A 27,862-nucleotide genomic window follows, 5' to 3' on the forward strand; every position below is an offset into this window, starting at 1 on the left:
GCACGCAGCAGGCCAGCGGCTGGCTGCGAAGGAACCAAGTGCTGCCTGGCACAGACAGAAAACCACAGCAGCAAGGCCTATTTGTGCAGTTTATTAGACAACAAAGAAAAATCCCCACTGAGCCCAAGTTCTGTAATTCGGAATTTGTTTGGCAGAGGATGATTTTAGACACTGAAAAGTTTCCTCAGAGTGCCTTATCCCTCCTACAAACAAAACTAACAACAGACTGCTTCAAAATCTGAATCTAAATCCAAATGCAAAATTAAATGTATCGAAAGTAAGTCTTTAAAAACAAACTCTTTATTAAGACTAAAATCATACAACTTGCAGTAAATTCTCTAAAGGCATGATACATATTACAGAGCTGTACTTGTCCTAAGGAACTGAAACGACAAACTGGTAACAGCATGAAAGGAATTCGGGAGAGAAATGCACTTTTGCCAAAGTGGAAAGACCTCGGTGAATTTCCCTACCACCCACCCCTCCCCAGATCCCCACAGCCTCCTCTGAAGCCACCACTGGCTCCTCGATAGCCTCCTCCTCGATAGCCACCCCCACCTCCGTAGCCTCCCCGCAGGCTACCTTGGTATCCCCTTCCCCCTGAGCACCTGCCAGGGTAGCTGTAGCCACTGTACCCTCTACCTCTGTAGCCGGAGCCACGCGAGTAGCCTCCCCAGCCTCTGAGACCACCTCCACTGCCATAGCGAGCCATTTTGGGGGGGCGAGGACCATCCCCGAACCTGGCAAAGAGAAACATGATACTTGAGATATATCCATACTCCATGCAATCTTACAGATTCCAGTTTTTAAAATATTACAGGAACAATCAATTGCCAAGACACTCTGTTAAGATGCCTCTATTTTCTGTTAACAAAATACAATGTTTGAATTCCAGTTGTACTTTTGCATCTTTTCCACTGCAGTAAAGAAAAGCTGGTGGCCTGCCCTGCCACATAAGCAGTCCCTCCTCTAAATTTCCGACAGGACTACACCTAGAAAGTTTTCCCCTCAATCCCACTTCTGCAGCTCACACAAACACATAGGGACCCCTGTTCCTGTTTACATGAGCACAGTGATATTTACTTAGCTCCTCACAAGACACAGTGAACCATACATCGAAGCTGGGTTTTGGTTTGTTCCTTAAATTACTAACAGCTCACCGGTGTTTTTTCTTTGTTTCAGAAGCAAGACATGAAAACAAGGGGCAAGAGGGGTGCAAGCACATCCAAATAATCGTTTTAATTCCAGAGGCAAAGATGAATAGGTTCGCCCAAAATAAATGTGGATTGTCTTTTCTTTAAAAGTCATTGTGTTTTGGAAGAGGCAATGACAGCTTTTATTCCTGAGAGTCACTTGTCCTTCCTGTGGAAACAGGTAGTGACCTGCCTGCATCAGACTTCGAACATGACAGTTTTACATACACTAAGACTATTGACTTTGAAGTGAAAGCCTGAAGCTCCTGACCACATGGGACAAGACTCTCCAGGTTATTTGAGCTACAGACTTCTGCAGCCACTGTGCAGGGAGTGAGCAGTGGAGCTGACAGCTCGGACCTACTCTGTTTGGGTTCTGTGATGTCCCTGGGGGCAAGAGGTGGCGAGCGCTCCTCACCCCAGAGCTCAGCCTGCACAAGCCCACGGAGCCCAGCTAACCTTGCACTGGCAGCCATCAGAGTGATGCCCGCGGCTGACGGCCTGGAGATCTGACGGATCACATTCAACATTCGCTCATGTGCTGGATCCAGCATTCGAACAGTCTCAGGATCTTTAGTCACTTCCACAACCAGAGCCTCCATCGCAGCACGCAGAGCAGTGATGCAGGCAGCCACATTGTGTGGCATCTTCAGCTTGATCCTAGAGCAAAGTGTATTAGATGTATTACCGCTCCTAGGAGAGAACCTGTTTCAAAAGATGTTCATTCATCTTTCCATTGAGTGCTGCACACACTGAGCCAGACATTATATTCTCATCTTTGCAATTTTAATTCATCAACGAAGAGGCATGAAATTCAGGAAGCAAATTGGAAAGATCCCTAAAATTTAGCATTGTTAAAGCATAACTATCCTTCTGCTTAAATCTGCTCTTCAGATGTAACATACTCAGATCCAATACATAACCCCTAGCGTCAAAACAGAACAATAAAAAACCAGTAAATAAAACCATGAGGCTCCTCAAGATTTTGAAAACTCCAGGCCACCCTCAAAGTTATTAGCGAATTAAGCTTAAGCAATTCTTCACCTTCATTTTACTGACTGGGGAGCAGCAGGGGGGAAGACAACATCCAGATGGTATTTGGTCACGGCCATAAAAAGTATGCTGCTAGAGGCAACCATTTCTCTCCTCAGGCTGTGTTTCCGAGACTTAAAAACAAGGCTTCCTCAGCCTCTGTCTGAAGAGGAGGCCCAAAATACATAATAATTCTGATTCACATTCCAGTTAAAGGGGAAAAAAACAGCAGTTTTTATGGAAACTGCCTGGCACCATGTTTTCGATTTAAGCAGACAATCTGGATGACAGTGCTGCTAATATAAACCTCTCTCTTCCCCACAGGAAACAAAGGTAACACCTTCACAATCAACCTGCTTGCTCTAGGGTCCCTGTGCTAGGGAGGTTTAGGTCTGTATTAGCAGCCGCTCCCCCTCAGCCTGTGCTCTTTCATAGACCTGAACATTACAAGCACCAAGGAGGCCCATACCAGTCATCTACCAGAATGAGCTCTCCATCCGACCAGACTTCCTTGGAGGCAAAGAAAAGCAGCTGCAGCGGGCTCACCAAGGTCATTGCTTTGGCAGAGATGGCTCGTGTTCGAATCTGCAGGTGGAAGAGGAATATGATCCTTGAAATAGAAAACAGATCCCTACACCCTTCTCTGGTCACTGAAACCAGAGAATTTTGTGGAAAAATAACCCAACAACCAAACACCCCACATAAAAATCTAGGCATAATGTTAGGGAATTACAAGAGCACACATAGACACAAAATTGAATGCTAGGCAGGGATTCAGTACTGGTTGGTGTGAAAAAAAAACAAAACAACAACCTCCACCACCAAAAAACTACCTGCCACTTAAAAGTATTCATTTTTCCATGAGTGCATATCTGCAATTATGCAGCTGACATTTTTCAAGGGCCATCTCATGCTTTGCCACCTAAAAATGACCAAGGCATAGCTGAATTATCTTCCTGCTTCTGCAGGTCCTACACATGCAAATTCTGAAGTAGCTGCACATCCATGCAACCAGCCTGCTTTGTCATTTTCCAGAAACGAGACCTTAAGCTTGTACTTGAAATGAGCATTTGGACCATATCAAGCCGTCTGACCAGAGCCAGAGATAACAGCACTGACTACATGGGTTACTGCCCTTCGTTTTAAAAAGGAACTGAAGAGCAGGACTTAGAATTTCAGCCTCCCACCCTGACATTGCCTCTCTCCCTCCTTTCTTTTACACAGGAGCACAATGGGCAGAATCTGTTGTATTTGTTTATCCTCAGAGAGATTTGCTCCTGCCTGGAAGTTACCACACATGCTGAAAAGAGAGAAAATTCCAGAATAGAAATTGTGGCAGAAAAATGGCCAGTGCAAGGAGCATTGAACTTGCAGGTCAGAGGGATATTGCCAAACGCAGCAAGAAACAGATGACCAGACCTCAGAAAGAAACTTTCTTTTAGCAGGTACATAATGGCTAGGAGAGCACTGCACAGAAATCCCTCCTTCACCCCAGCCTCCCCCAGGCACTGTCGTAGCCACAATTAAACCACCATCTTAGCTACTCTTAGTTTTCCATCTGCACTTTGATTTAATAAAGCACAGCTTTTTAAGTTCAAAAGTCTTTTGGTGTTTTTAGAAAACCTCACTTGAAAGAGATGGTCAAGACATCCTGACATCAGGGGTGAAGAAGAGGCAAAATCTCACCACAACTCTGAACTATGTATGTGGAAATCCAAAGTATCAAGCTGAGCCCTCAGCCAGTGCCCAAAGGAATCAAAATTCCATTTATAACCAGTGAAATGGTTTATCTGCCATTACTAAAATAAGCTGCGTGTCAGCAAAAAGGACTGAGGATATAAAAATCAGAATAAATAAACCGTAATTCTGAACGGCCCAGTGTAGACAAGCTGAATAAAAAACCCTACAGCATCACTCTGCTGTAAGATCTTAAGAGGCTCTCCTTACAGCAAGATACTTTGCTATTTTGATGCTTATTCGCAAAAACATCTTTACAGCACCTCCCAGGCAGGAGGAACTCCTATTGCGCACAGCTGGTTTTGACAACAGGTGACAGAGCACTTCAGGGCCTCCCCATCGCTGTGCCAGAGTAAATGTGCACAGGCAGCACAAGCAGGCTGGCAGCCCCAGGACCACCTCCTGTGCATCCTACACAAAGGCATCACCTTCATTTGCTCCTTGAAAGAAGGGCGAGCAGGAGCAGCTGAATTCATTATGGCTATCACTGGAGCACAGGAGAGCACCCAGGAGCTTAAGTGTACGTGTACGGTATGTGGTGAGTACACGGAATTAACGGGATGGAGGAAAAGGTCATGGAGACCCTGGCGAAAGCATCTCGGGGGTTTTATGAGGTGCTTGGGAAATGGGAGTTGTCCTCAAGAGATGACCAATTACCTACATGCCAAAAAGGAAGCACTTCACTGACATGTTACATGTTCCTGTTTTCTCTCTGGATTCATAAGTAGCAGAAGTGCTAAGGGCAAAAATTCTCTAGTGCCTAATTAGTATGGAAGAGCTCCTGAAGCTATCTCTTAAAGAAGAGAATAATTTAGATCTTTGTCTAGGAACTGGCTGTTTCCACAACACTCACAAGAACTTTCTACGCAGCTCTACTTCTAGAGACTGGAAGTTACTGGAAGGCTGAGTGACACCATGACCTCATAAGGTACACTTTGGGGGGAGGGGGCAGGGAGAGAAACACCAAAAAAACAAACCCACCAACAAACAAAACCCAAACCCCAAGCTAAATATTGTACAGTTTAGGGTTTTTTTCATATGACTTGTTTACCAAAAAGAGCCTCTTAGACAACTTGGCCGCATGTGATCAAGAACAAATTCAAAAGGCTTTACCTTTTCTCCAAAAACAAAGAAGGGCGATGGATACTTAATGTCCTGGCTGCTGAAAGGGCAGTTGACAGATGACTTGTGGATGAGCGCATTGTGCCCCTCAGTGGTAAGAATTTTTCTCTTCTCCTTGTGGTAGCAGACATTGGGGTAGACCCCAAAAGCAAGCAGGGAGATTACAACATCCAGATTATTATCTGGTCCAGTGTTGTTAAACGGTTGAGTCATCAAACATTCTGTTGACAGAGAACAGAAGACTGGCTTGCATCCACAAGTCACGTAGGACAGCACAGCAGAACTGGTTAGGATCCTGGATCAATGTATTTTCTGATTCAATCAACTGGTAGATGTGCATCTTTTCTCAAATGACCTCTGCACTCAAAGCATTTCAGTTCTACATTCAATTTATTCACGAAGAGCAAAAAGCTGAAAAATACTACTACAAAGAGGTATTTTTCTCTCCCAAGCTCTTCAAAAACAGGGAGAGAGGGGTTTGATTGCTGTACCACAATGTGTTTACCATCATCTGTTTTGGAGACAGATCTTTTGAGGGAGGTCAGAATGGATGTTTTCCTTAGTTTATTTGTTACAAACCTCCCCAGAGACTCTGGTGGCTTGTTTTCAGGTCATCTTGCCCAGAAATAAAGTTAAGGATAAATGCAACAATGATCCTAGCAGCATGAGGAGAAAAAAAAATTAAAGGAATTTAAAAAAAAAAAAAAAAAAAAAAGAGCGAGGAGGGAGATGAATATCTGCTGAATCCAGCCAGCCATGCTATTTAACTGAGCAAGCTTCTCAGGAACATCAAGCAAATTCAGAACCTGGTTAACTTCAAGCATTTTCTTTTTCCTTAGTGTCATGGTTTAACCCCAGCCAGAAACTAAGCCTATCCCAGTTGAAACCAGGACACTTCGAAAATTGACTATTATGCCACACTACTGCACATCCCTCCTGTAGCACAAACCCAGAAAATCACAGGGCACATAGCTCACTGTTTAGATCACACCGGCTTCTCCCCAAGGAGAAAAGGATGAAAAGGAGCGGGGAAGCACAGCACAGCACATTTTGGAGATGCAACAAGTGAAGGAGAAAGAAAATCAGGAATGTAAACTCTCTAAGGACAATTGCTGAATGGATTTTTAATCCTGCAGCCTCCAAAATCTCCCCGTGTTGCACCACAGCCATCACAACTTCTCTGGTTTAGACAATTATGAGAGAATGAGACAGCACTACAATTTCATCTGAACACAGCTGTAAAAGCAGAACAGCTTTATGGCAAATCCACTACAGGCCTCTGTGCTTGTGTGCGCATGATAGATTATCTTGTTTATTTTTCTCTCATCTCAGAACAAAAAATGCAATCATTAAATTATAATTTCCAAGCAGGATCACCTTCAGGGAAGCCAGAATTAACAAGTATATCTTTTAGCTGGACCTTTGCTTCCCAAGTCATTCTAAGAGTAGCCATGCTGAGTCTTCTGCGTTCACAAAATCTTTTTTCTGCTTCTTCGCCACCCATTCTAAAAAATAACAGAGTGAATTAGAAGTCTGTTCAAGAAAAGTGTGACAGCCAAAGCATCCATTGACTTAATCTAGTCTGGTCACAAAACTGCTCACCCTGCATTACCCTTAACTTCTCATCAAATTTTGTGCCAAGACAATATACCTTGCATCATTCCAGGCTTGGAAGACGGAGAGCAAAGCAACATGATCTGAAAACCTGTTCCCAGCAAAATTCCTATGGATATAACCCAGGCGTTTGCCTTCACTGATGAAAGGTTCAGGGAAACAGGTGGCTGCAGAGATGGTACAAATAGCATCTCCCACACTGAAAGAAACCACAAAAGGTATCAGGATCGAGTTTATTCACAGTATTTCTGCCAGCAGCTGTTATAGGCTGTTGATACTAGTAACAACATCTTTGCTAGAGACCTTAGTAATGTGGCCCTTACCTACCAGAGTTCTTCACAGAAACACTTCCCTGGAAGTGGATGTTAAATTAGCTCCAATTCCAGTACTTACACACAAATCCTTTTATCTTCCCTCCCCTTCCCCCCATGCATACATCATGGTGAAGAGCCATCACAATTACAAACAACATATCTTTACTTCTGCTAAAGTAAAACGTGTGATTCATTTTTCTTCTTATCTAGGTGTCAAATTTCACATCTCCCCACCTCTAGCTCACTGCTATACTTCAGTATTTAGAGCCCCACTCTTAACTCTTAAGCATTCAGCCTCTACTGGTCCCTTGCAGTTAATTCTGACTTTTGTGACTACTCTATTCCCTGTACTGTTAGTTATTTATCCTCTGCTCTCATGAACATTTAGTTTCCTGTCCGCAGGTCTAGTATCTTCATCACAAAGGCAACCAGAGGGCTGGAGCACTTCCCCTATAAAGACATGTTGAGAGAGCTGGGGTTGTTCAGCCTGGAGAAGAGATGGCTCCGGGAAGACCGTATAGCAACCTGCTGGTGCCTAAAGGGGGCTTCTGAGAAAGATGGAGACAGACTTTATACAAGGGCCTGTAGCGATAGGGCAAGGGATAATTTAGATTAGATATTAGGAAGAAATTCTTTACTGTGAGGGTTGTGAGGCACTGGAACAGGTTGCCTGGTGAAGCTGTGGACGCCCTATCCCTGGAAGTGTTCAAGGCCAGGTTGGATGGGGCTTGGAGCAACCTGGTCTAGTGGAAGGCGTCCCTGCTCATGGTCAGGGGTTGGAACTAGGTGAACCTTAAGGTGCCTTCCAACCCATCTAGATGTATTGTTTTTTCTCTTGTACAGTGCACATCTAGAGGCTCAGGAACTCAGAGAAATAAGATAGAAGAAAAAGACCAAGGGGACTGTTAAACTTACTAAAAAATACAGCCCATTATCATCATCTTGCCAAGACGAGGCTCAATGGGAAGCTTAGCTAGAATTCTTCCAAGAGGTGTCAACTCATCATTGGAATCCAGGGCATCAAGCTCTGAAACAAGATCTCTTATTATCAAAGATGGTTACCTAATCCCAGAAATCCTTAGATAAAAAATTCAGAATTTTAATAATTGTGTTTAAACAGAAGCCCACCTATATTTAAGTTTAATGTTGTTCACAATATTGCCAACCTGATTTTCAAAACTGGTCCTACAAACAATACCTTAGTGCATGCTCTGCTTCAATGACAATTTTACTTCAGATTTACCGATGTTTTATACCTCCTCCACAATCAAAATAGTTGCTATTTAAGTCACATACATATTTTTCCATTTCTTTTTAGTTTGCTTCTGTACAAACCACTGTTACACTATTAAACTTTTTCAAGTCCCTGTATTTGATCCAATTAACCTAAACTAATTCCTGTCCCAAGAAAATCAAAGCAGCCCTACCTCAGCCAATTGTAGTCTTCATTGCAATTACCAAATCACAGAACCCTCTGTTCATCAAAAAGAGAACACTACACTCTCTCTTCCACGAGGCTTTGCCTGCCCTTGTCTCCTTCCATTACCTAAAAATTATCACCTGAGCTCATCCTCAAAGCTATTAACCACTGTCAATAACAAAGTCAAACAAGTTTCTGTGGCTGTTTGACAGACTGAAGGATTTCATGAGTCTCCTTATCTTTCTAGCCATTTGGCCATAACCATTAAACTACACTTCCTAAAACTCTTAAGTTTGCACAAGAAAAACCAACACAAGTGTGATCTTTAAAAACCCTTTTAAGATATAAATTAAAAATGCAAACTCATAGTTCATGTACTCCATTTACAGATTACTTTGGGAAACTTCAGCACAGCTAAAAGCTTTACACAAAACAAAAAAAAAAAACCACCAAAAAAAACCTTGCAGCCTCAGCAATTAAAAGGAAAAATGAATAAAAAAAAGGATTCCTTAGCTACATTTTTCTTGGTATCTACTGAACTGAAAAGCCTAGGGAATATTTTGAAGAACAGCATGTCTCATCATCCTAAAAACACGCTAGTACTATACATGCACTGCAAAAAAATCACAGGTCATCCAGGAAATGGAGGCACATACAGAAAGGTCTATTTGGCGTCAAAGCTGAAAACATTTGCCTTTTTCCCTGGTTTTGCATTTCTTATCTGAAGTGCAAGAAACACACTAATATTTTTTAGATCAGAAAGTCATTAAACTTTAATATGTATCCCTAGCTATGTTCTTCATTCTGGTCTCCCTTCTATATACAAGCAATCTAGACTCCTCACACATTTTTTCATAAGATCAACAATTAAATAGATTATTTCAGTTCTTAAAAATGTTAGGTGCTTATTTAGTGACATTTACAAAGCATGTTGAAGTTTGAGATCACTGCTTCAAATCTAAAGCATGAATTCAGGGTTCCTCCCTGCTTCGTTTTACTCATATTCTGGTTAGTTCCTTGAAGAAACTGGGGAGACAGCTTAACCCCCACCTCAGTTTCTCCTGTTTTACAGGGATACTGACATTTGCATATTTATAAGCTGAAGATTTAATTGCTTGACAAAATACTGAGATCTTGGGTCAGCAAACTGTACAAAGCAGTAATCATACAATAAACTACTAACCTCTCTTTCTCAGTACTTCTATAGTAGTTTTTTAAGCGCCTTAGGCACTAAACTGAGTCTGTCATACACAGCAGTGCCACAGCTGGAAAACAGGAAGCTGGAAGCTAACATAAGTTACTGGTAAAATAACAAAACAAGCCTTAAGTTTGAAGGCTCAAGTTTCTTAAAGGAATGACACTCCACTTGGGAATTTAAGTATTTCTTCAGCTGCAAAAGACACTGCCACCCACACGATGCATCCAGGAAACACCTTGCTGTTTCAGACAGCATGCTACTACACAAACAATCTAACCAGAGATGTTAAAGCAGGTTCATAAGTGATCATTATACACGGGAAATCACTTGGAGTCAGCTCAATTAAATACAATTTTGTGGACAATGGTACCTCTTAGCGTGCGTTCTGCTTCAATCACTGCATCCAGAGGTGGTGGTTCTATTGCTTTGGCCAAAAACTGACCAATTCCTCCCAGCCGCAGCAACTTGATGCTCAAAGCAATTTCATGAAGTGGTGTTCGAAACATTTCAGGTGTCCTATGAGTCTGAAGTCTGGAATGAGAAAAGAACAAAAAAGCTCACGTTTTTCTGAACATAGGCTTTGATCACCAGCATGGGTCATTCCATCAGCAAAAACTACCACCCTCCAAAGCAAATACAGCCTCCCAGCCCACCCATCAGCTCTCACTGTGCTCCTGTAATTTAGGCTCTTCTACCAGTATCTACCTTTCATGCTTCTCAATTCTCATCTCTGGGTAAATTTACGCTGGAAATGCACAGAGGGTATAGCCCTTGCGTCATCACTACCTGGTGTAGTTTCTAGCATAAGCTGAGCACGTACAAAGTTTGCACGGCTGAAGCCAGATTCACAGCATGGCTGTGTCCAGCCCCACACTTGTCCCCTTACAGTCATCTCCTACTTTGCTAAGGAAGGTTTTCCACTCCTGAGACAACCTGCTTTCAGTCTGCCTTATGTAAAAGCACTTCTCCGCTTGTCCTTCTATCAACTCCAAACCACCCAACTTCTGCGCATTTCTGCTTTGATCACTAAGAAGATGAAGTATTTTTCCTGGATGCTTTCCAAAGGTGTTTTTCTGCTAGGAAAAAGACTCGATGGAAACAGAGCTCTTAAAACTTCAGCACAGTATCATTAGTGATCCTTTAGCTTGTTGGTTGAAATACGAACTCCTAGGAATGACTGCGCTGAGCAACAGACAGCCAGAAAAGGTTTCAAAACACCTCAAACAGATTTCCAGATTCAGCTGGCACCAGATTTAGACAGTATCTCTCAAAGGATTATCTGCACCAGTGACAAACAATTTTTCTTTCCTAGGCACCACAGAGCTTATGTTTTGGGTTTATATTTTTTGAAGGAAGGTAACCTTAAAGTCATGAAGTCCCATGATTACTGCAGTAGCCTAAAATTGGTTCACTGTCAGAAATTCTTCATTAAAATCACTCCACTGTACTAGAAAGAACACAAAAATAAATTTGAGTGATTTAAGGAAAGTTTTTGATCAATTGATGCTTTCAGAGGTTACAAAAAGTTGAACATCAAAACATAGCTAAGCTCTAACAGCCATCTGAGAAAGGGGCACTGAAACTTTCATGGGAGAGATCAAACACTGAGCGTAACAGCTGTGTAGACTTCTGCAACCAGCAAAAAGATTTCCATGGCTCTAGTAACTGAGAAAAAGCTTGGCAGCTAGAAGAGGTCAAAAGTTGCAGCAGCAGGGAAGGTGCTAGGGCAGCGTGAAGGGCCTTTCTGGCCACAGAATGGGGATGGAGGGAAAAGTAACATCTGTATTCCCTGCTTTTTACTACTTTCATGACAAAATTGCCTGTTGGGTGAAGATGCCAGGTGCCAACAATATTTAAAGGCAGACTAGAGCCTTACCCTCATTACAAAGCTTTTTTCTGCCTTACCTCCGTCCCCCAGCAGCATTGTTTTTCTCCCAAGAGGTTCTGTAGGTTGCAGTGAAGTGCTTACTAATAAAATCATGAACTATTTATCCATCTCATGCTATGAATAAAAGCATATAAACATGTAATTTTTTTTTAAGCAAAAGAATGGAGATATTCCAGTGTGAACAAAGTTCATGCACCTACTCTCTGTGCTTTCTAAAATTATTTCCCCAGTTTGATCAGAAGTAGCACAGAACAGTTCTGGGAGAAATCTCTGAGGTTATTTCTAAAGAGCACAGCCTCACCTTTCAAAGCGAGCTCTGCTGCACAAATGGAAACAAAATCCAGCACGCACACGTCCAGCTCTTCCTTTCCGCTGCTCCAAATTAGTTTTTGATGCCCAGACTGTGGCATAGTTTGTCATGTTATTATGAGTGGTAAAAAGCTTCACTTTTTGTCTGTTACAGGAAAAAAACCCAACACTTAAGATCAGATGTTCTTCATCTTAAGTCCTGCCAAATCAGTTCTTATTTTATTCCCTGCAGCCACACTGCTTTTAAGAAGCAAACCACCCCTGTTTGACTAGCTAAGATTTGGCTAGTTAGGCATCTATCTGGAAGCTAAAGTATCATACTCTTTATAAAGCAGCGCCCCAAGCTATACGCAGAATGAAGTTTTCACAGTTGTCTCAAAAGCTTAAAATTCTTATGCAATTAATGAGATCCCTATGTGTAATCTGCTCAGAGAACATGCATAGCAACACAGGATCTGTAACAGTCTACAAAAATCTTCCTCTTTCCCATCAGCTATACACTGAGCATTTGTAATACTCATTTGGCAGATAACATATTTCAAATACGCATGGAGACCCAGTGACACCTCACATGAATAGTGCCAGCGTGAATGCAGCCGACTGAAACCAGCCCACTGAAATGCCAGTGTGGTTTATAACCCTGCTGAACAGCTAAAGACAATGTAAATTTGTCTTGAGTGAGTTAAAGCCCTTAAACTCAGCTCTGCGACTATGGGAACACAAGGCAGTTCTATGTGTTCAGAAACCCTTTTTGCATTCCAAAGAACAGGATTTACACAACAAAAAGCTGCTTCATGAACTCACTTGCAGGAGTCTATAACATAGACCACATCGTTGATGGTAATGCTAGTCTCAGCAATACTGGTAGATAAAATAACCTACAAAAAACAGGAAATGCATAGTGAAATATATTTGGTCTGAAAAAGTTAAGGATGGACTGCAAGATCAAATACATAACTTATACAAGTCAGCAATACATTCCACAAAAGCACAACAGAACTCCACACAGAGAAGGCTGTCATACTTTCGTTACTCCAGGAGGCACAGGATCAAACACTCGACGTTGTTCCTCCAAAGGAATTTGCGAATGCAGAGGTAAAATTCTATACTGGCGGCCTCCTACAACATAAATACAAGAAGGTTGGTAACTACTACTATGTGAATCTCATTTCTTCTTTGCACAATACAAATACAAATTTCTATCCATGCGTTCTCATGACAAATTAATTCAGCTCCCTAAGCCACTCATCCAAGTCTCCTCTTTACACAGTCAATAGTTTCCTTTGGAAAAGATGAAATATAATAGAACACAGTTGCTTGTACCAAAGTGTGGATTCTTTTCTAGATGCTTCTGCATTGTATATATCAAGTTCCAGCCAGGCAAGAAAACAAGTACAGCTCCCGGGATGTTCAGAGTCTTGATATAAATTAGCAGGGCCTCAATGAGTTCAAAAGAAGTTTCTTTCTCATTCAGCTGAGCCATGGAGTGCTTTGTTTCTGGGCCATATTCATCACTGCAAATAAGGTTGCAATTGGCCTACAAAAATCAAAAACCAAACAAAAAAAAAAAGACACAGAAGAAGTCATATAAATTAATTTATGTGGAGACTGGCTGGCCAGGCAAATAAGAAAATGAAATACATGGGTAGCTGATAGGGAAGACCATCCTGGGCACAGCTCACAGAAACACTTGCAATAAGCAGTTCAGGTTCTGCCCCCCAGCTTTCTAATATAAAAACTGAACTATGAATCCATTGCACTGAGTTACAGCTCAATACAAATCTGCACCAGTAAAGCATCAAATTAATGTAGCTTCTGTTCAGGTGAATGGGGATAACATCATAAAAAGGAGAAGAAAATGCTTTTCTCATTAAAAACTGGTCATTTTTTAAAATTTCAAATAACTTACTTAAACAATAGTTTCAGACCTACAAATTAAGAGCGGTATCATGAAAGTGATAGATTCTTGACAACGGATGTAAACACTATTAACTGCAAGGAAAGAAGCAAAAGAAGGGACAGAATCTAAATTTTCACCTTGAAAAGATATCACCAAGCTCATATTTCTGTATCTATTTCTTCTTCCAAGGTCACCAATCTTTTCACATTTAAAAGCATTCCAAGTTTATCTTTAGAGAGAAGCAAACTGACAAAACATGAGAATTTTAGCTTTAAAAAAAAAAAAAATCTTCAGTTTACAGGGGCAATGAGAAAATTCAATTCCATTTCTGAAGTTAACAGCAATCTTGGATATTAAAAATACAAAAGCTGCTAAAGATGTTGAAATTCAACAATGCCAGAAAAATTACACTTGAGCTAGAGTCCTAACTGGCACTTGTTTAATTTTTCGTATTAAAAAAGTCAAACATACATCATCATCGTCAGCGCTTTCCTCATCCTTCTCTTTCTTCTTCTTTTCCTTTGGTGGAGGAATGAATTGAGTCATCTGAATGCAATCTTCCAGAAAATAATCTGCAAGGACAGACAACCACTGGTTATCAAGACTGACCACTAAAAGCCTGTGTAATGGAACATAACTCTTTTCATCTTCTCTCGAGATTCTCCTGATATAATTGTGATGTTTCTAAGTATGAGGCCAAGCTTGGAGAAAACTTCTTGGCTGTACACTAGGGGATGAGAATTATTCCCACATTATCCCAATGATTATTCCTCTATTCAGTATACTTCCACATATTTTTTTACCTTTTTTTTTAAATACTGGCTGATTTAAAGCTATTTCCATTACCCCCAATATCACAGACAACTGATCTGAAACACCATAGCTTGATATTACCATGTCTCTGGTCCTTTGAGGGGGCAGAGATGTGATTTTTTTTATTTTGGGGGGTGGTGGGTGGTGTAGTGGTGGTAGTATTATTTGTTTGCTGGTGTTTTTAAACCAAATGGTGCTACAAAATGGTTTGTGAGCCACATCTGTAAGACGTGACAATACAAAATAAATTTATATCTTGCTGTCCCATAATCCTGAAGCATATAACCGAAAAAATAAAAACTAAAGCAGTTCCTGAAAGTGCAACTAATGATTTACCTTGGACAGGAAAGGTTCTACCGAAGACCTCAACGATAGGACAGTTGAAGAAGTATTCACAAAACATATTAGTATCGATGGTGGCAGACATGAGGATAACCCTGATTTCAGGATATGCCTGAACTACATCTCTCAACACCACCAAAAGAAAGTCAGTCTGCATATAAAGAGAATAAACACACCATTAATTTCCCACCCATACAAAACAGTGTCTTCCCAAGAGACCAGAAGGAATTACAGACATACACGTTCACTGAACAGGAACTTTTCGGGACAAGAGAAGTAACAAGTATCACAAAAATGTTCTATAAACAGAAACAAGTTGTCAGTGCTTTATTTAGAAAATACAGCAATTCCTGGGATAAGTGAATTTTAGGATTTCCAGTGTAAAGGAGGGTTATTCTTTTATCAGAATGAAACAAACTAAAGAAATGCATTCAAAAATGGTTTGCTTCCTTCCTAACAATACATTACAACTTAAGGTACTTTTAAACTTGGTTTACACATTAAGTAGCTATAGTTCATAAAATTAATAGGAATGACTAGCTGCAGTTTTATTGCAAAGTTTTATAGTTCTATTTGAACATGACATTTACTTAGTTTTGCCATGCAGCTAGGCAGGCCCTTAGTTCAACAGATAAAATTCTAACCTCAGTCAAAATTTCAAAACTTATATTTTACATCATTAATATAAACCTAATAAATGAAGAGATGCACCAGAAGTATCTGCATTGCAATTCCATCCAAATGAGTCCCCAAATTCTGTCAAAACAAGCTTAAACATCATGTCAGAACTCAGTGGTTTCTCTCACTCTCTCACTCATTCTCTGCCGCACTTGGTGTGGCAAAGCTGAAAACTATACAGAAGAATCAAAGGGACAGAAAAGGTTTCTCATTTCTTAAATTATATATAATCCCTCCCCTAATTCTATTGTCAACTTATGGCTTTTTTCTTCATGTCAAAATCAAATTTAAATGCATCACTCTCAAGACTGCAGCTTCTGTAAATACTACTGCTGTTCTGTTACAGTAATACATCATTGTCAGTAGAAAAAGCACTCCAAAATAAAAGCAACATTCAGCATGCTCCCACATTTGGACAAGAAGCGCTTGTACCACAATGTTCTATTTTCCAAAGAGAACAAGGAGATAGAAGGAGATTCTAATAGGAAAAAAGACACAGGGCAGCAAGGTCACACAGGTCCTTGCTCTTCTAACCAGGCAAGGAGTAATTAAGAGTTTCTGAAAATTTTATCAAAGATGGAAAACTCACATATATGGCATTTAGTAAGACACAGTTTCCTTTCATGTTAGCTATTACACAAGAACACACACAAAAGTTAAACACAACAGAAGCACAGAGAGAAATAGGACTGTAACCACCAGCTAACTCACATTAATGTCTCTCTCATGGATCTCATCAACAATAACATGACTAATGCCACGGATCCCAGCCTCCACCTTTCTCAGAAGAACACCTTAAACAGACATAGTAGTTAAATGTTCATGTAACAGCTCAATCTTCCCCCCCACCATTTCATCACAAACAGTTGCAGCGGTTTAAAAATCAAGAAGTGCGCCGGCTGCCCAGCACCTTTTACAACCCCACCTCTAATCACCATTTCACAAGTGATGGCGAGGGTATAAAGTATTATGACTAGAGAGACTCTTTCTTCTTTCCCACCCGATAGTGCTTCCCCTTCTGTCTTCTACAGACAATCAATATACAGCAATTTTATCTCTTCAAGAGATTATTTCTGTGTGGTATTAGACCTGTATTATCATACATCTGAACAACAATCTTTCTTTGCACAACAGCGTATCAGCAAACTTCTTGAATCCAAAAAAAAAAAAACTTTAATCTTTCAAACAGACCTTCCAAAGATTTTAATCTCCCTCTGCTTTTGTTGCTAACTCGAAAGAATTCAGATCCATAAGTAACAAGCTCCAAACACAAACAAACCAATACAGACCTACAGTGCAGAACATCACACTGGCATGCGGCCGAGGAAGCACAGATTCAAACCGCACACTGTATCCACAGCTTCGCCCAGGTTGCTCTCCTCTCTCGTATGACACACGCTCTGCTACAGAAACAGCACTAATCCTCCGAGGCTGAGGGATGAAAAAGTTTTCCCTAACTTAATGATGAGGTTTTATAAGTTTATCAGAACACAGCTGAAATAAGAAAGTAAATTATAGAAGTTATAGGTGCCATGTCCTAAGATTCCTTTACAGAGTAGTCATTAAACAGTAGTATCTCTAACAGCAGGCTTTTTTCCTTCTACAATGGTTAATTCTGCACAAAAAATCACAGAGGAGAGAGACAAGGATACATAGGAACTACTAGCTGGCATTTGCCAAATCGTTTTCCCTCAGTCTGCCAGAAAGTTTTCACCTGGGCAAGGTACAAGCCAGATTATCCCAATCGTAGATACATGAAAGAGTAACACTCCAAATGAAGATACACATGATGCTGAGGCTTCTCCTACACGTAGCACTAAGGAGATACTTCTATGAACAATGTCCTGCAATGATAACTATTAGGATGTGTTGAGAGATCTGATTTTTTTCCAGTATCCGATCACAAAATTTAAGTGGTTGCATTTTTAATGTATTTCTCACCTGTGTCACTATTACGTTGCACTCCGCAGCTCTGTTGGTTTTGATGTATTCATCCAGGATGTACTGTGGCACTTGTGTGGTTTTGCCACAACCAGTGGCACCACGAATTACAACAACAGAGTTGTGACAGATTGCATCCAGAATTTCACTTTCAAAATTCTTCACAGGTAAGGCCTCTCTCTCTTTTTGGATCTGGAAAAGAACGCAGCACATTTCCAAAAATCTCCAAAAATCAACCTATTCGGCTCCATGTCCACACTTCGTCTCACTTTCTACACAGGTTTTGCTGACACAAAGGAAAAACTGTGCAAGAACAAATCATAGTTTGTAGTTTTTCCTTGTACAGCGTGACATATCCCCACATCCATCCCAGCGTAACATCCAGCACTTCTGAAAACCTGGTGCATATTACTACTGAAATCCAGTCTTACACAACTTTGATTACACTATGTTCAACCACTTCTGGAAAATAAAAAGATTACCACAAGCACACCATGTTACAGGAAGCACTTACCCTTTGTAATTCTTGATCCTGCTCCAAACGGTACAAGAAATCAGTTTTCAAATCCATGCTTATTTGCTCTGGACTGAGCTGTAAACACAAGACATTATTTGGAGGCTTTTTGACCCCTCTGCTTATCTGTATCGTAACTCCAGTACAAAAATCAGTCACACTAACATAACGATCCCAAATATCAGTAAAGGATCATTTCCTACATAAATCCCTGAAATGAGTTACAACTATGAGCAATTTTACTTCATTCATTCCAGTTTGTTAAAATTAAATGGCCATCCTCAAAAGTTTCTCAGAAAGATCTAAAACACTGAAAAAGAATGACGGTCTGAATTTAAATACTTTAACTGCTCAAGAAACACACTCCATTTAGCAGTAAGCCAATGAGATACTTAGATGATCATTCAGACAGGATTTTTTAATGTAAGGAATGAAATAATGTAAGCACATAACCACCCACAGAACGGTAGCTGAAAAGGGAAAAAGTGAGCAGAGAGGGAAATTTATCAGGCAACTCCTGTATTTCAAGTAAGAAAAAATTCTAAAGATATTCAAATTTGTTATCAAACAGCTAATTGGTTTTACTGAAAATGAGTTAGCTGCACCATGACTAGTACATAGAAATTGTGAGATTTGAAGCCAATTCAATCTGCAATGTCCCTAAATACATTAGGTGTTTTAAGCAGCAATGCTCAAGTTTATGTCAGTTCCATATTTTTTAAATCAATGTATGATGATCCATGTTAATTTAATGTCATCTATGGAAAAAACTGCAGTCAAAAGGATTATTATTAAATTATTGTTTTGGTCATAAGTACTCTGGTTCCCTGTCATAGGAAACTGACGTTCCTGCCCTGAGAGTTTTTTTCTGATCATATTATACCAGCGGCCAAATTACACCACTGAGCTTGGAAGCCTACTATTTGTTCCCTTCTTCCTCATTTTATCATGCCACATGGATGTTTTTTATTTGTTCTGTGTCAAATGGGACAAGAAATGACAAAAAAAGAAAGCAGGCCGACTGGGTAGTGACACTGGCTTGCAGTACTTTCTCCTCCCAGAAAAGAAAGCCCTAGCATGGAAATACGAGAAAGAGAGGCTAGTGAATTATAAATTACATGCCCATACACTTACCTTGCAATTTCAATTAGAACTTTGTATGGGCTGCACAATAGCAAGCAAAAAGTGAAACAAAGCAAAGAACTGGGACATCTAAGACACTGCTGCTCAAGAACCTAATAAAACATGAAGTAAATACAAAGAACTCCTACCAATGAAAAGACTCCCTTCCTCCAGGTCAAGAAGGGAAGAAATTTTATCAGTGGACTGTTTTCTCCTTTGGAATAGCTCAAACTTTAAATCCTGGGGGAAAAAAGCATTTAAAAGTTCTAGAAGCATGGGGAAAACAAACAATAATCAATTTTTAAAGCTATCTTACGTTTGCCAGAGGACCCTCATCAATATTGCAGCTGGTCCAAGGGTTCCAGTTGGAATGAGGTGGTGACCACGGAACAACTCCCATATGACTTTGTCTCTGCGATGGTTCAAAATGTGCCAACTTTCCAACATTAATCAGAACTGGATTACTGGGATCCTCAGGCTATAAATCCAAAAGTAAAGTGGGCCAAGAAAGATAAATACATTAAACAAACAGGCCTGATGTTAAACACTGGATTATATGAACCACACACTCACCAAAGGCACAGTCTCCAGCGACAGTTCCCGTACAGTCTTTTGCAGTTGATTTTCTAGGTCAGAAGACAGCATGACCTCATATGGTTCCACCTAGTAAATGTTTAAAAATTACATGTTGATATACAGAAAAAGACAGACAGTGGAAGCCAGAACTGCAGGCTACTAGGGAGTATACTGAACTATCAGATATTTCCTTGGGAAACCAGGCCAAAGAGCACCATCAGTTCAAAATTCACATTCTTGAAACATTTTGCTGACTTTTCATCCACCAAGAATCTGCAGAATGTTTTTAAGTATCTAAGTTTAATTTCAGAGGAAAACATTCCCAAACTTGTAACTAAATACCAAAAAAATGCTGAAGTGCCAGAGAATTAAACCAAATAGATAAGAATTGTATGTAGCATAAACAGAGATCTTTACACTTGTAGAAAATTTATGCTGAAAAAAGCATTTGTTTTACTATTTCATTGTATACTATTTCATTTAATATGTTGTGAAACTAGTTTACTGCTCCATTCACATACACATGAAACTCTATTTCTGATCCACACCACTGACCAGAACAGAAACAGCTGCTGGTCTAAAGAATCAAAACTATTAACTTGTAAGCTGTTAAATATCAAGAGCAAACTCTCACTCACTCATCTTTATCAAGAAGTGCTTGTGTGTTATTAAAATGAAAGCAACAATTCCTGACCCTTCTACCACACTCACCGATTCTCCTTTTTTTTTCTTTGTCTGTCCAGAATAAGGTTCTATGACACCAAGATGGTAGAGCTGTCTAACCAAGGAAAGTGCACAGGACTGTGCTGCCAGCTTTTTGTTTGATCCATGTTCACGACTGAAAATCCCTGCAGCACAAAGGTCAGAGCTGTAGTAGCTGATGAGCCAAAGAGCTTCCACAGAAGATACTACTTTGAAATGGGCAAATGGGCTTTCTGATTGTACACACATGCTAGGTTTCATGGAAAGTTTCAAATCTTGGTAAATTCAGAGTTTCAACATAAAATTGAACCAGGCTCCTCCATCAACAGATGCACACTAGCTGTGTAATGTTACTTACTGACTTCCTGGGGAACTCCTGAAAAGTTTTTTCTGCATTCAGTGTCTAAGTAGTATGATTATCTTGTACCACCCAGCAACACTGTACAAATTTCACAGCAAGCTCTACATAATGAGGTATGGACAGCACGCCCATTGCCTGGAAACATATGAGACACCTGCGTTTCTCAGATATGTGAAGAAAAGTAATTAAGAAAACCAAAAGCTACCATGTCTCACAAGCGTTTCTTTGTGCCGAGACATGAGTGGAAGCACGTAATGCACAAGCAGTAGACTGCAACAGGCACAGCACACAGAAAAAAGATTCCACATCAGGAAACAAACATGAACCTTCACCTCCAGAAGTGGCTCGAACACATTATAAAAGTCTATACCCACAAGTACAATCTATTCCTCTACACCAACATCCATCTCTTGTTAAAATAAAAAATTAAATAGGAACACGTACTTCGGCCCAGCTGCTTCACATAAATGTTCATTTCTGCAATAAAGCTCCTGTAAGAGAAAGAAAGGACACAAAGGTATGATTACCAATAGCTGATACTGACACCGCAAAAATATCCACTCTTTCCAGTTTCTCTAGGCAAAGATATCTATGTCCTCAGTCAGAAACTCTTAACAAGGGCCAAGCTCCTGTTTTCTGCTGGGATAGAGTTAATTTTTCTTCTCAGTTAGCTGGTGCAGTGCTGTGTTTTGGATGTGGTGTGAGACCAATGCTGATAGCACACTGATGTTGTAGTTCTTGTGGGTCATTTTTATACTAAGTCAAGGACTTTTCAGTTTCTCAGGCCCTGCCAGTGAGAGGGCTGGAGGGGCACAAGAAATTAGGAGAGAACACGGCCAGGATGGCTGACCCAAACTAGCCAAAGGGGTGTTCCATACCACAGAAAATCATATTCAGTATAGAAATTGGGGGGAGTTTGCTGGGACCTGCCAGTCACTGCTCAAGGACTGGCTGGGCATTGATCAGCAGGTGGTACGCAATTGTATTGTGCATTATTTGGGTTTTTTTTCCCTTCTCTTGGAATTTTATTCCTCTCCCCTTGTCTCTCCTATTCATTATTATTATTTTCTGTCAAGTATTAAACTGTTCTTGTCTCAAGCTTTGAATTTTACCTTTTTGCATAATCTCCTCCCCATCCCTCTTGAGGCAGAGGCGGAGCGGGGAGTGAGCGACTGGCTGTGTGGTACTTAGCTGCTGGCTGGGGTTAAACCACGACACCAAGGTAAAATATTACTGCTTTTAGTCCCTTTAATCCCAAGTTAGTAGGTTAATAGACTTGCCATCAATAGAACCAGTAGATCTGTTAAGAAGAGTCCAGCAAATGCCACCATTCAGTGCCAGCATTGAAATTTAAAGCTACATTATTAGGAAGTATGCTCTGAGCTGCCTAAAAGTTTAGGGCAAAAATTATAAAGCAGATACCATGTTACTGCAATATTAACATGCATCCCACTGTACCATTAACTGTATCCCACATTATATTAACATAACCCACTAGTAGCCTGGGTTTATTAACTCAGATGCAACACTTTACATACAGCCACCCTGGGTTTTGCCACACATTTGGTCAGGTCAGAGCACAGACAAAACTCAACCAGATCAGTCTGCCAAAGACCAGTGCACATATCTGTACAGAAGGAGACAGTATACTTGAATTTTTATTAAGCTCTTATTCCCATACTCTGGACAGAGCATACAGTCAAAAGTAACTCCGCACAGCGGATGTAATAGTTTGTCTAGTAGGCATGTAACCCATTAGAAGTCAACTGGTATATCAGTTTAGGTTTAAAAATAAATGAGAAAGCTATATGTCAACAGAGGAGGATGGAAACCAAGATCCATGTCTTTAACAATCAGAAACCTAAGCCTGTATTTGCACAGATTAAAAATTAAAGCCAAATTCTGGTAAGACAGGATTTAAACTGGCAAATGTGATTCAAGATGTATGACTGGGCTTTATCAGACTGAGATCCTCTTTGAAAACTATGCCTTGGTACTTCCACAGCTGCAGGCTGAGCCTTGCATCTGTGTCCTTCATTTCTCACTGTAAACAAACAAACAACAAAAGGTTAAGTGAGCAATTTAAGTTTCACCTAGAACTCCTTCCTGTACTATCAGTGAACTGACCTTCAGGCACAGTGGCTTCATGGGTCAAAGGCCACTGGCTTTCAGGGACACAACAGCCAACTAAGGCACCGAAGACAGTATGTTTCTCAGCCAGGCCTATAGTCAGCATTCAATCTCATTCTCCTCCACCTAAGGGGACAACAGCAACATCAGAAATCAGTTCGCAGCAAAATCCCGTGTGATTCTTTAGTACAGCCTCAGTAGCCTGTGTGTGAACGCACAGATCTTTAGCATCACCCACTGCTACCACCTTCAGCAGGAACACAAGGAGGCAAAGGTATCCCACACTACCAATGGAATCCCAAAAGAGAAAAGCCACATCCCATCCCTTAATTTTTAGTTCATACTTTGTGTATTAGGAGAGCTATGTTTACATTTATGATTTATACCCTCCTGTCATAATTAAAACAAAGTTTCCAAACCCAAATTTTCCAGCTATTATTAAATTCTTGTATCAAATGACTATGATTAATTGACAACAAAAATACATTTCTCCTTTAAAAACCTCTGAGAGCAAGGCTGATATTTCTGGTATAAAGACTGGTATTTAAAAAAAATAATCAGATTGGTAAGATATAAGGCAACTCATACTCCTTAACAAAAAACCAAGTAAACTATATTACTGTCCTCAAACCTCCAAAGCCATCTGAAATTACTCCTCTCCTATTACACATACCAAAAGGATTAAATCAAATAGTTTGCCCTCTCTCAATGATCACTAGAACACATCAGAATTGTCATGCCTATACAATCCATTCAAGCAGATAGTTCCCCCTTCTGCCATTCCATCCAGGGCAATTCACAAGCTGTCTTGGATATAGTAAATAGGAAACCCTGAAATGCTCTCCAGAAGAATGGTAAGCAGGCTGAGAAACATACTGTCATCTGTGGTCACTCCATTCTGCTCAAGATTATATACATTTAAAATAAAAAATGGGATTTAATGCTTTTACCTGCAGAAGGCATAACAAAATCAGCTGCACAAATAATCTGCAAGTTACAGAATAAAAGACGTGCTGAAGAACAACACCTGCAACAAGCTTATTTAAAATTCCTAGTACCGTACTGATTTTTTATGTCACTCATTTAAGGGAAAGAAACATCCTTGCTTGAGAACATAAATGGAGATAAACTGAATTGAAGATAGGTTTTAATTTGGAACTTTCTGACACCAGTACACATATTTTAGCTGTTCTAAATGCTTGTAAAGCTCAACAACAAAAGAATACCAGAAGTCCTGTGAGTAAGATTCTCATGGAAGACTGTAATAAGAAAAGTCACTTGTCTTTCTAAAAACAGTAACTCTCATAGAACACAAGTTTCTAGAATACAAAAAAAAACCCCAACCCCAACCTCAGCTACAAGAATCCAGCAGCAGAAGCCAACATTTCTGACCACAAAATGTAATTATATTTCACAAGAAATAATACAATGTCATAAAGTTTTGATGACTTGTAAAGAGTATTCCAAACAGAGGTAAAAAAAAAAAAAATCATAACAAAACATAAATTCTTTATGCACAATCTATTATGCATTATTTTCATTTGGGAGAAGCACATGCAAATTTTCTGATGGAATGGGCAGAAAGTCAGAAGAGTAATATCCAGCTGGTTTCAACTGAAATTTAAGACCCTCAAAAACTCCTCTGGGAGAATTCTGCCAAACTATTTTTTCCAGTAGAAGATTCTGCTGCCAAAAAAGTTAATTGTAAATAAAAAATATAAATTTAATGTCCTAAAAGTACCTTTCTACATATGCAAATATAAGCATATTTAAGATTAACTCAAAATGTACAAAGACAACTACAGCCATACAAACAATTACTGCAAGCAATTAAGAGCTCTTCCATTCAAACTGACACCTCAAAGTTAGCTAGAGCATAGCAATCATTTTAAAAGCTGCACATCCATGAAAATCATCAGACAGAAACTTCTTCAGTCGCTCAGATCTTGACACCAGCGTTCAGCACACCCATTTCAAGATTTAGGGATGTTGTTGGTCCTGGTAAAGAACACTGCTTTCTCAAACAGCACTACGGAGCACTGCAAACAAACATGATTAGCCACTGTCACCAAAAAATATTTCTAACGCTTCATACGCAGAATGTGACTAAAAGGTGACTAACAAACCTGTTGTGATCAGGCCCCACTTCAGTGTATTTATATTCTTCCTGAATCTTCTCCTTTTGGAAAAACTGGTTCAGACGTGCCTTGGCATTTTCCAAGGTCCAACTCCCATGAAGATCAGCATTTAAGTCCACTTCTGACTCTGAGGACTAATATTTAAAAACAATACCATTTACTAGTTTCTAACAGATTTCAGTTTTAAAAATTCTTACAAGTCTTAAAATAACTTGTCTAGATGCTCTAAATTAAGACATTCCAGAATATGCTAGAAAGTTCTCATTATTTCCTTATTTTCACAACAAAATGTCTATATGAACAATTCACAGCATCCTGAGTGATTTATTTTGTTCCTAGCTTAAACAAGTTACTTTTGTTGAAAATCAGCAAGTAATCTGAAGCTTAAGTTAAAACCAACAGCAAAACATCAAATGAAAACAGAAAGCTTGATTATAAATGCTAATAAATCAAAGGGACTGAAAGATACCTAAGAACTAAAGGAGAATTCCATAGAATGACTTACTGCCTGCACTTCTTGTTCCTCTTTCCTTGAATAATAGTCTTTCAAATTCGCACCTCGATCCCACTGACCTCCAAGATTGCCACTGTTTCCAGGTGTTGTACCTAAGCCATTGCCTACCACATGGAAAAAACAAAAACAAAGTAACTCTCCCAAAACATGTTTTTAGCAATAGAGAGGTACTGCCTGGCCATCTCGATAGGACACGACCAGTCCCTCATACCTCATGCAGTCATTCACATCTCTGCTTCAAAACCACAATGACTTCTAACTGTCTTCTGTCTGCAAAATTACGCTATTAGGGAGATAAGAACCCACCTAAAGCTATATATGCATATATTCCATCTATGTACATGTAAATTACAGTTTTCACAATCTTACCTATTTCAGCCTCTATAATCAAATGTGGAGGAAGAGGTCCACCCAAAGTAGGACTGGAACCAGTAACATCTCTAGCTGCTTCAGATCCTCCACTGGGCGTATCACCTACAGCTGGCTAAGAAAGAGAATGAAGGAAAACCTCAGCATATTTGTACAGAGTAAGTCTTTTTACTATTTAGCTAGAAAACTCAGGCAGTTTGAATAGCTCATGCAACATCACATAACAGTTACCCGTAGCAGTAACACCCAATAGTAACACCCTTCTAAAAACTGAAAGAAATGCAATTGCTTGAATATTTGGCTTTTTGTGGGTGTTCTGTAAAAAGATTTCCAACCAACAAGTAGCCCTGACTTACTGAAGTTCAACAGTTATAAAATTGACTGTTCCAGCATCCAGGGAAAAATAACAGATGTATTTCATATTGTAGATCCAAGGGAACTCAAAAGTACTTCATGAACACATAAGAAAAACCCCGTAAGAAAACATTAGTATCCTTAGGAAATGACAAAATTACAGTTAACCATTACATTTTGAATTCTTCCCATTTTGAGATATGTACATTCAGCTAACTGATCACACCACCGCTGCTTTATTCAGGACCCAGAACATGCTGTCTGTGTTTAGAACCCAGCCGTGCAGCACGCTGCATTGCCATGAAACTAACTGCTACACCAGAAACAATATAGTTTCTGTCATCATAGGGCTTCACCTAGGCTACCAAGGCAGGGACACTGCTTCCACCAATCAAACTATGTCTCTTATGCAGATAAATCCTTGATAAGGCAGTAGAAAAAGATTCTTCCATCCCAATGTATAACATGTAGCTTTGTGCTTTATTTAGTGTTCTCTAAAATTGTTGTAAAGACAGAGTTGCCCTCCTGCTCAGCTTTTGTGATAGTCACTGCTGGTACTTGCATGGTTCATAAAACATCATAAAAAGCAGTGATCCTGTTACACACATGAGGAGTTAAGGCAGAAAGCATTTACAGTTTAAGAAGTGCCAAGTTTTGAATGTTCGGGTTGAGGTATCTGTGATCTTTTTACTGTTGTGTTTTTGGGGTTTTTTTTATGTACATGGTATAATATATCATAACATGCATTTAAAACAATTCCAGTGTTAGGTGTGAGTATTCAGCACTTTTCACATCAGGCTGCACCTTACAGCCTCTCTGAATTCTTTCCAACCTCATCAGTTATGCAGACCAACATGCAGCTGTTTTTACTAGATCACCCTACAACATTCACTGCGTGTATTCCATCCAGCCTTCCAGCACTGCGAGCAGACGTTCCACACATTCAGTCTTCTTCACTGCACATGGGTGCCAGACTGAACTCCAGGGATGAAATGCAACTGGACGCACAGCACTGCAATCAAAGATTAGTCTTTGGTAAGGAGAAAAAGCAGCTTACTCCAAACGCAGGAATTTCGTCTCTCTTCATCTCATTCACCCGAACTAAGTAATTGATGAAGTCTCGAGCAGCGTTGCTCTGCGCATCTTTCTTGTTAGTGGAATTACCCATGCCAACATAGTTAAAGCCTTCCACTCGAACCTGCAAATAAAAACACACATCTGTAGCACGTACAAGTGAAAGGGTCTTGAAAACCAGTAAAACTGACTGAAACACCAAATTTCAGTTGTTAATAAGTACAGCAGAAATATTATTACTAAGTGTTGTTACACACTATTACACATCTATATATTTCTGTAGGTTGTGAATGTATACTTTATACCTATTGAAGGAAACACCCACAGTCCTTTCTCAGAGAGCATGAGGGTCTCCCAAAACCTCACTGAAGAATACGAACCAGTGCAGGAAGGGATCCTGGCAACACAGAGCAGCAAACTGTGCAGGTTCACTTTCCACAACCCTAATCCCAAACCCTCAGACAACAAGGGCAGGAGTGAGCTTGCGTGTCCTCTGCTGTAGCTCCA

At 40.0% G+C, this 27,862-nt stretch overlaps 1 protein-coding gene across 5 annotated transcripts in view; it reads right to left on the reverse strand.

The window, feature by feature from the left end:
* The window catches only part of DHX9 (DExH-box helicase 9), a 51,660-nt gene that overhangs the window by 22,309 nt on the left and 1,489 nt on the right, over nt 1–27,862 (reverse strand). For 2 of the 5 annotated variants that reach the window (XM_055815380.1, XM_027778569.2), the window contains exons 2-27: nt 27,339–27,479; nt 25,928–26,042; nt 25,550–25,662; nt 25,033–25,178; nt 21,221–21,267; nt 20,425–20,561; nt 19,711–19,800; nt 19,454–19,615; nt 18,016–18,093; nt 17,502–17,693; nt 16,850–16,991; nt 16,272–16,354; nt 14,877–15,033; nt 14,199–14,299; nt 13,151–13,364; nt 12,852–12,946; nt 12,632–12,705; nt 11,820–11,972; nt 10,001–10,161; nt 7,928–8,039; nt 6,736–6,897; nt 6,462–6,589; nt 5,076–5,305; nt 2,695–2,810; nt 1,653–1,853; nt 279–740 (exon numbers count right to left, since the gene is read on the reverse strand). In XM_055815380.1, the coding sequence (XP_055671355.1) occupies nt 470–740; nt 1,653–1,853; nt 2,695–2,810; nt 5,076–5,305; nt 6,462–6,589; nt 6,736–6,897; nt 7,928–8,039; nt 10,001–10,161; nt 11,820–11,972; nt 12,632–12,705; nt 12,852–12,946; nt 13,151–13,364; nt 14,199–14,299; nt 14,877–15,033; nt 16,272–16,354; nt 16,850–16,991; nt 17,502–17,693; nt 18,016–18,093; nt 19,454–19,615; nt 19,711–19,800; nt 20,425–20,561; nt 21,221–21,267; nt 25,033–25,178; nt 25,550–25,662; nt 25,928–26,042; nt 27,339–27,479 (3,621 nt within the window). In that variant the 3' untranslated portion in view covers nt 279–469. Of the gene's footprint in view, nt 1–278; nt 741–1,652; nt 1,854–2,694; nt 2,811–5,075; nt 5,306–6,461; nt 6,590–6,735; nt 6,898–7,927; nt 8,040–10,000; nt 10,162–11,819; nt 11,973–12,631; nt 12,706–12,851; nt 12,947–13,150; nt 13,365–14,198; nt 14,300–14,876; nt 15,034–16,271; nt 16,355–16,849; nt 16,992–17,501; nt 17,694–18,015; nt 18,094–19,453; nt 19,616–19,710; nt 19,801–20,424; nt 20,562–21,220; nt 21,268–22,903; nt 23,028–25,032; nt 25,179–25,549; nt 25,663–25,927; nt 26,043–27,338; nt 27,480–27,862 lie in introns of those variants that run through there. The other 3 variants (XM_055815382.1, XM_055815383.1, XM_055815384.1) reach the window with 3 other exon arrangements.

Source organism: Falco peregrinus, chromosome 10 (genome assembly GCF_023634155.1).
Source record: "Falco peregrinus isolate bFalPer1 chromosome 10, bFalPer1.pri, whole genome shotgun sequence".
In the NCBI taxonomy this organism is placed as follows: Eukaryota; Metazoa; Chordata; class Aves; order Falconiformes; family Falconidae; genus Falco; species Falco peregrinus.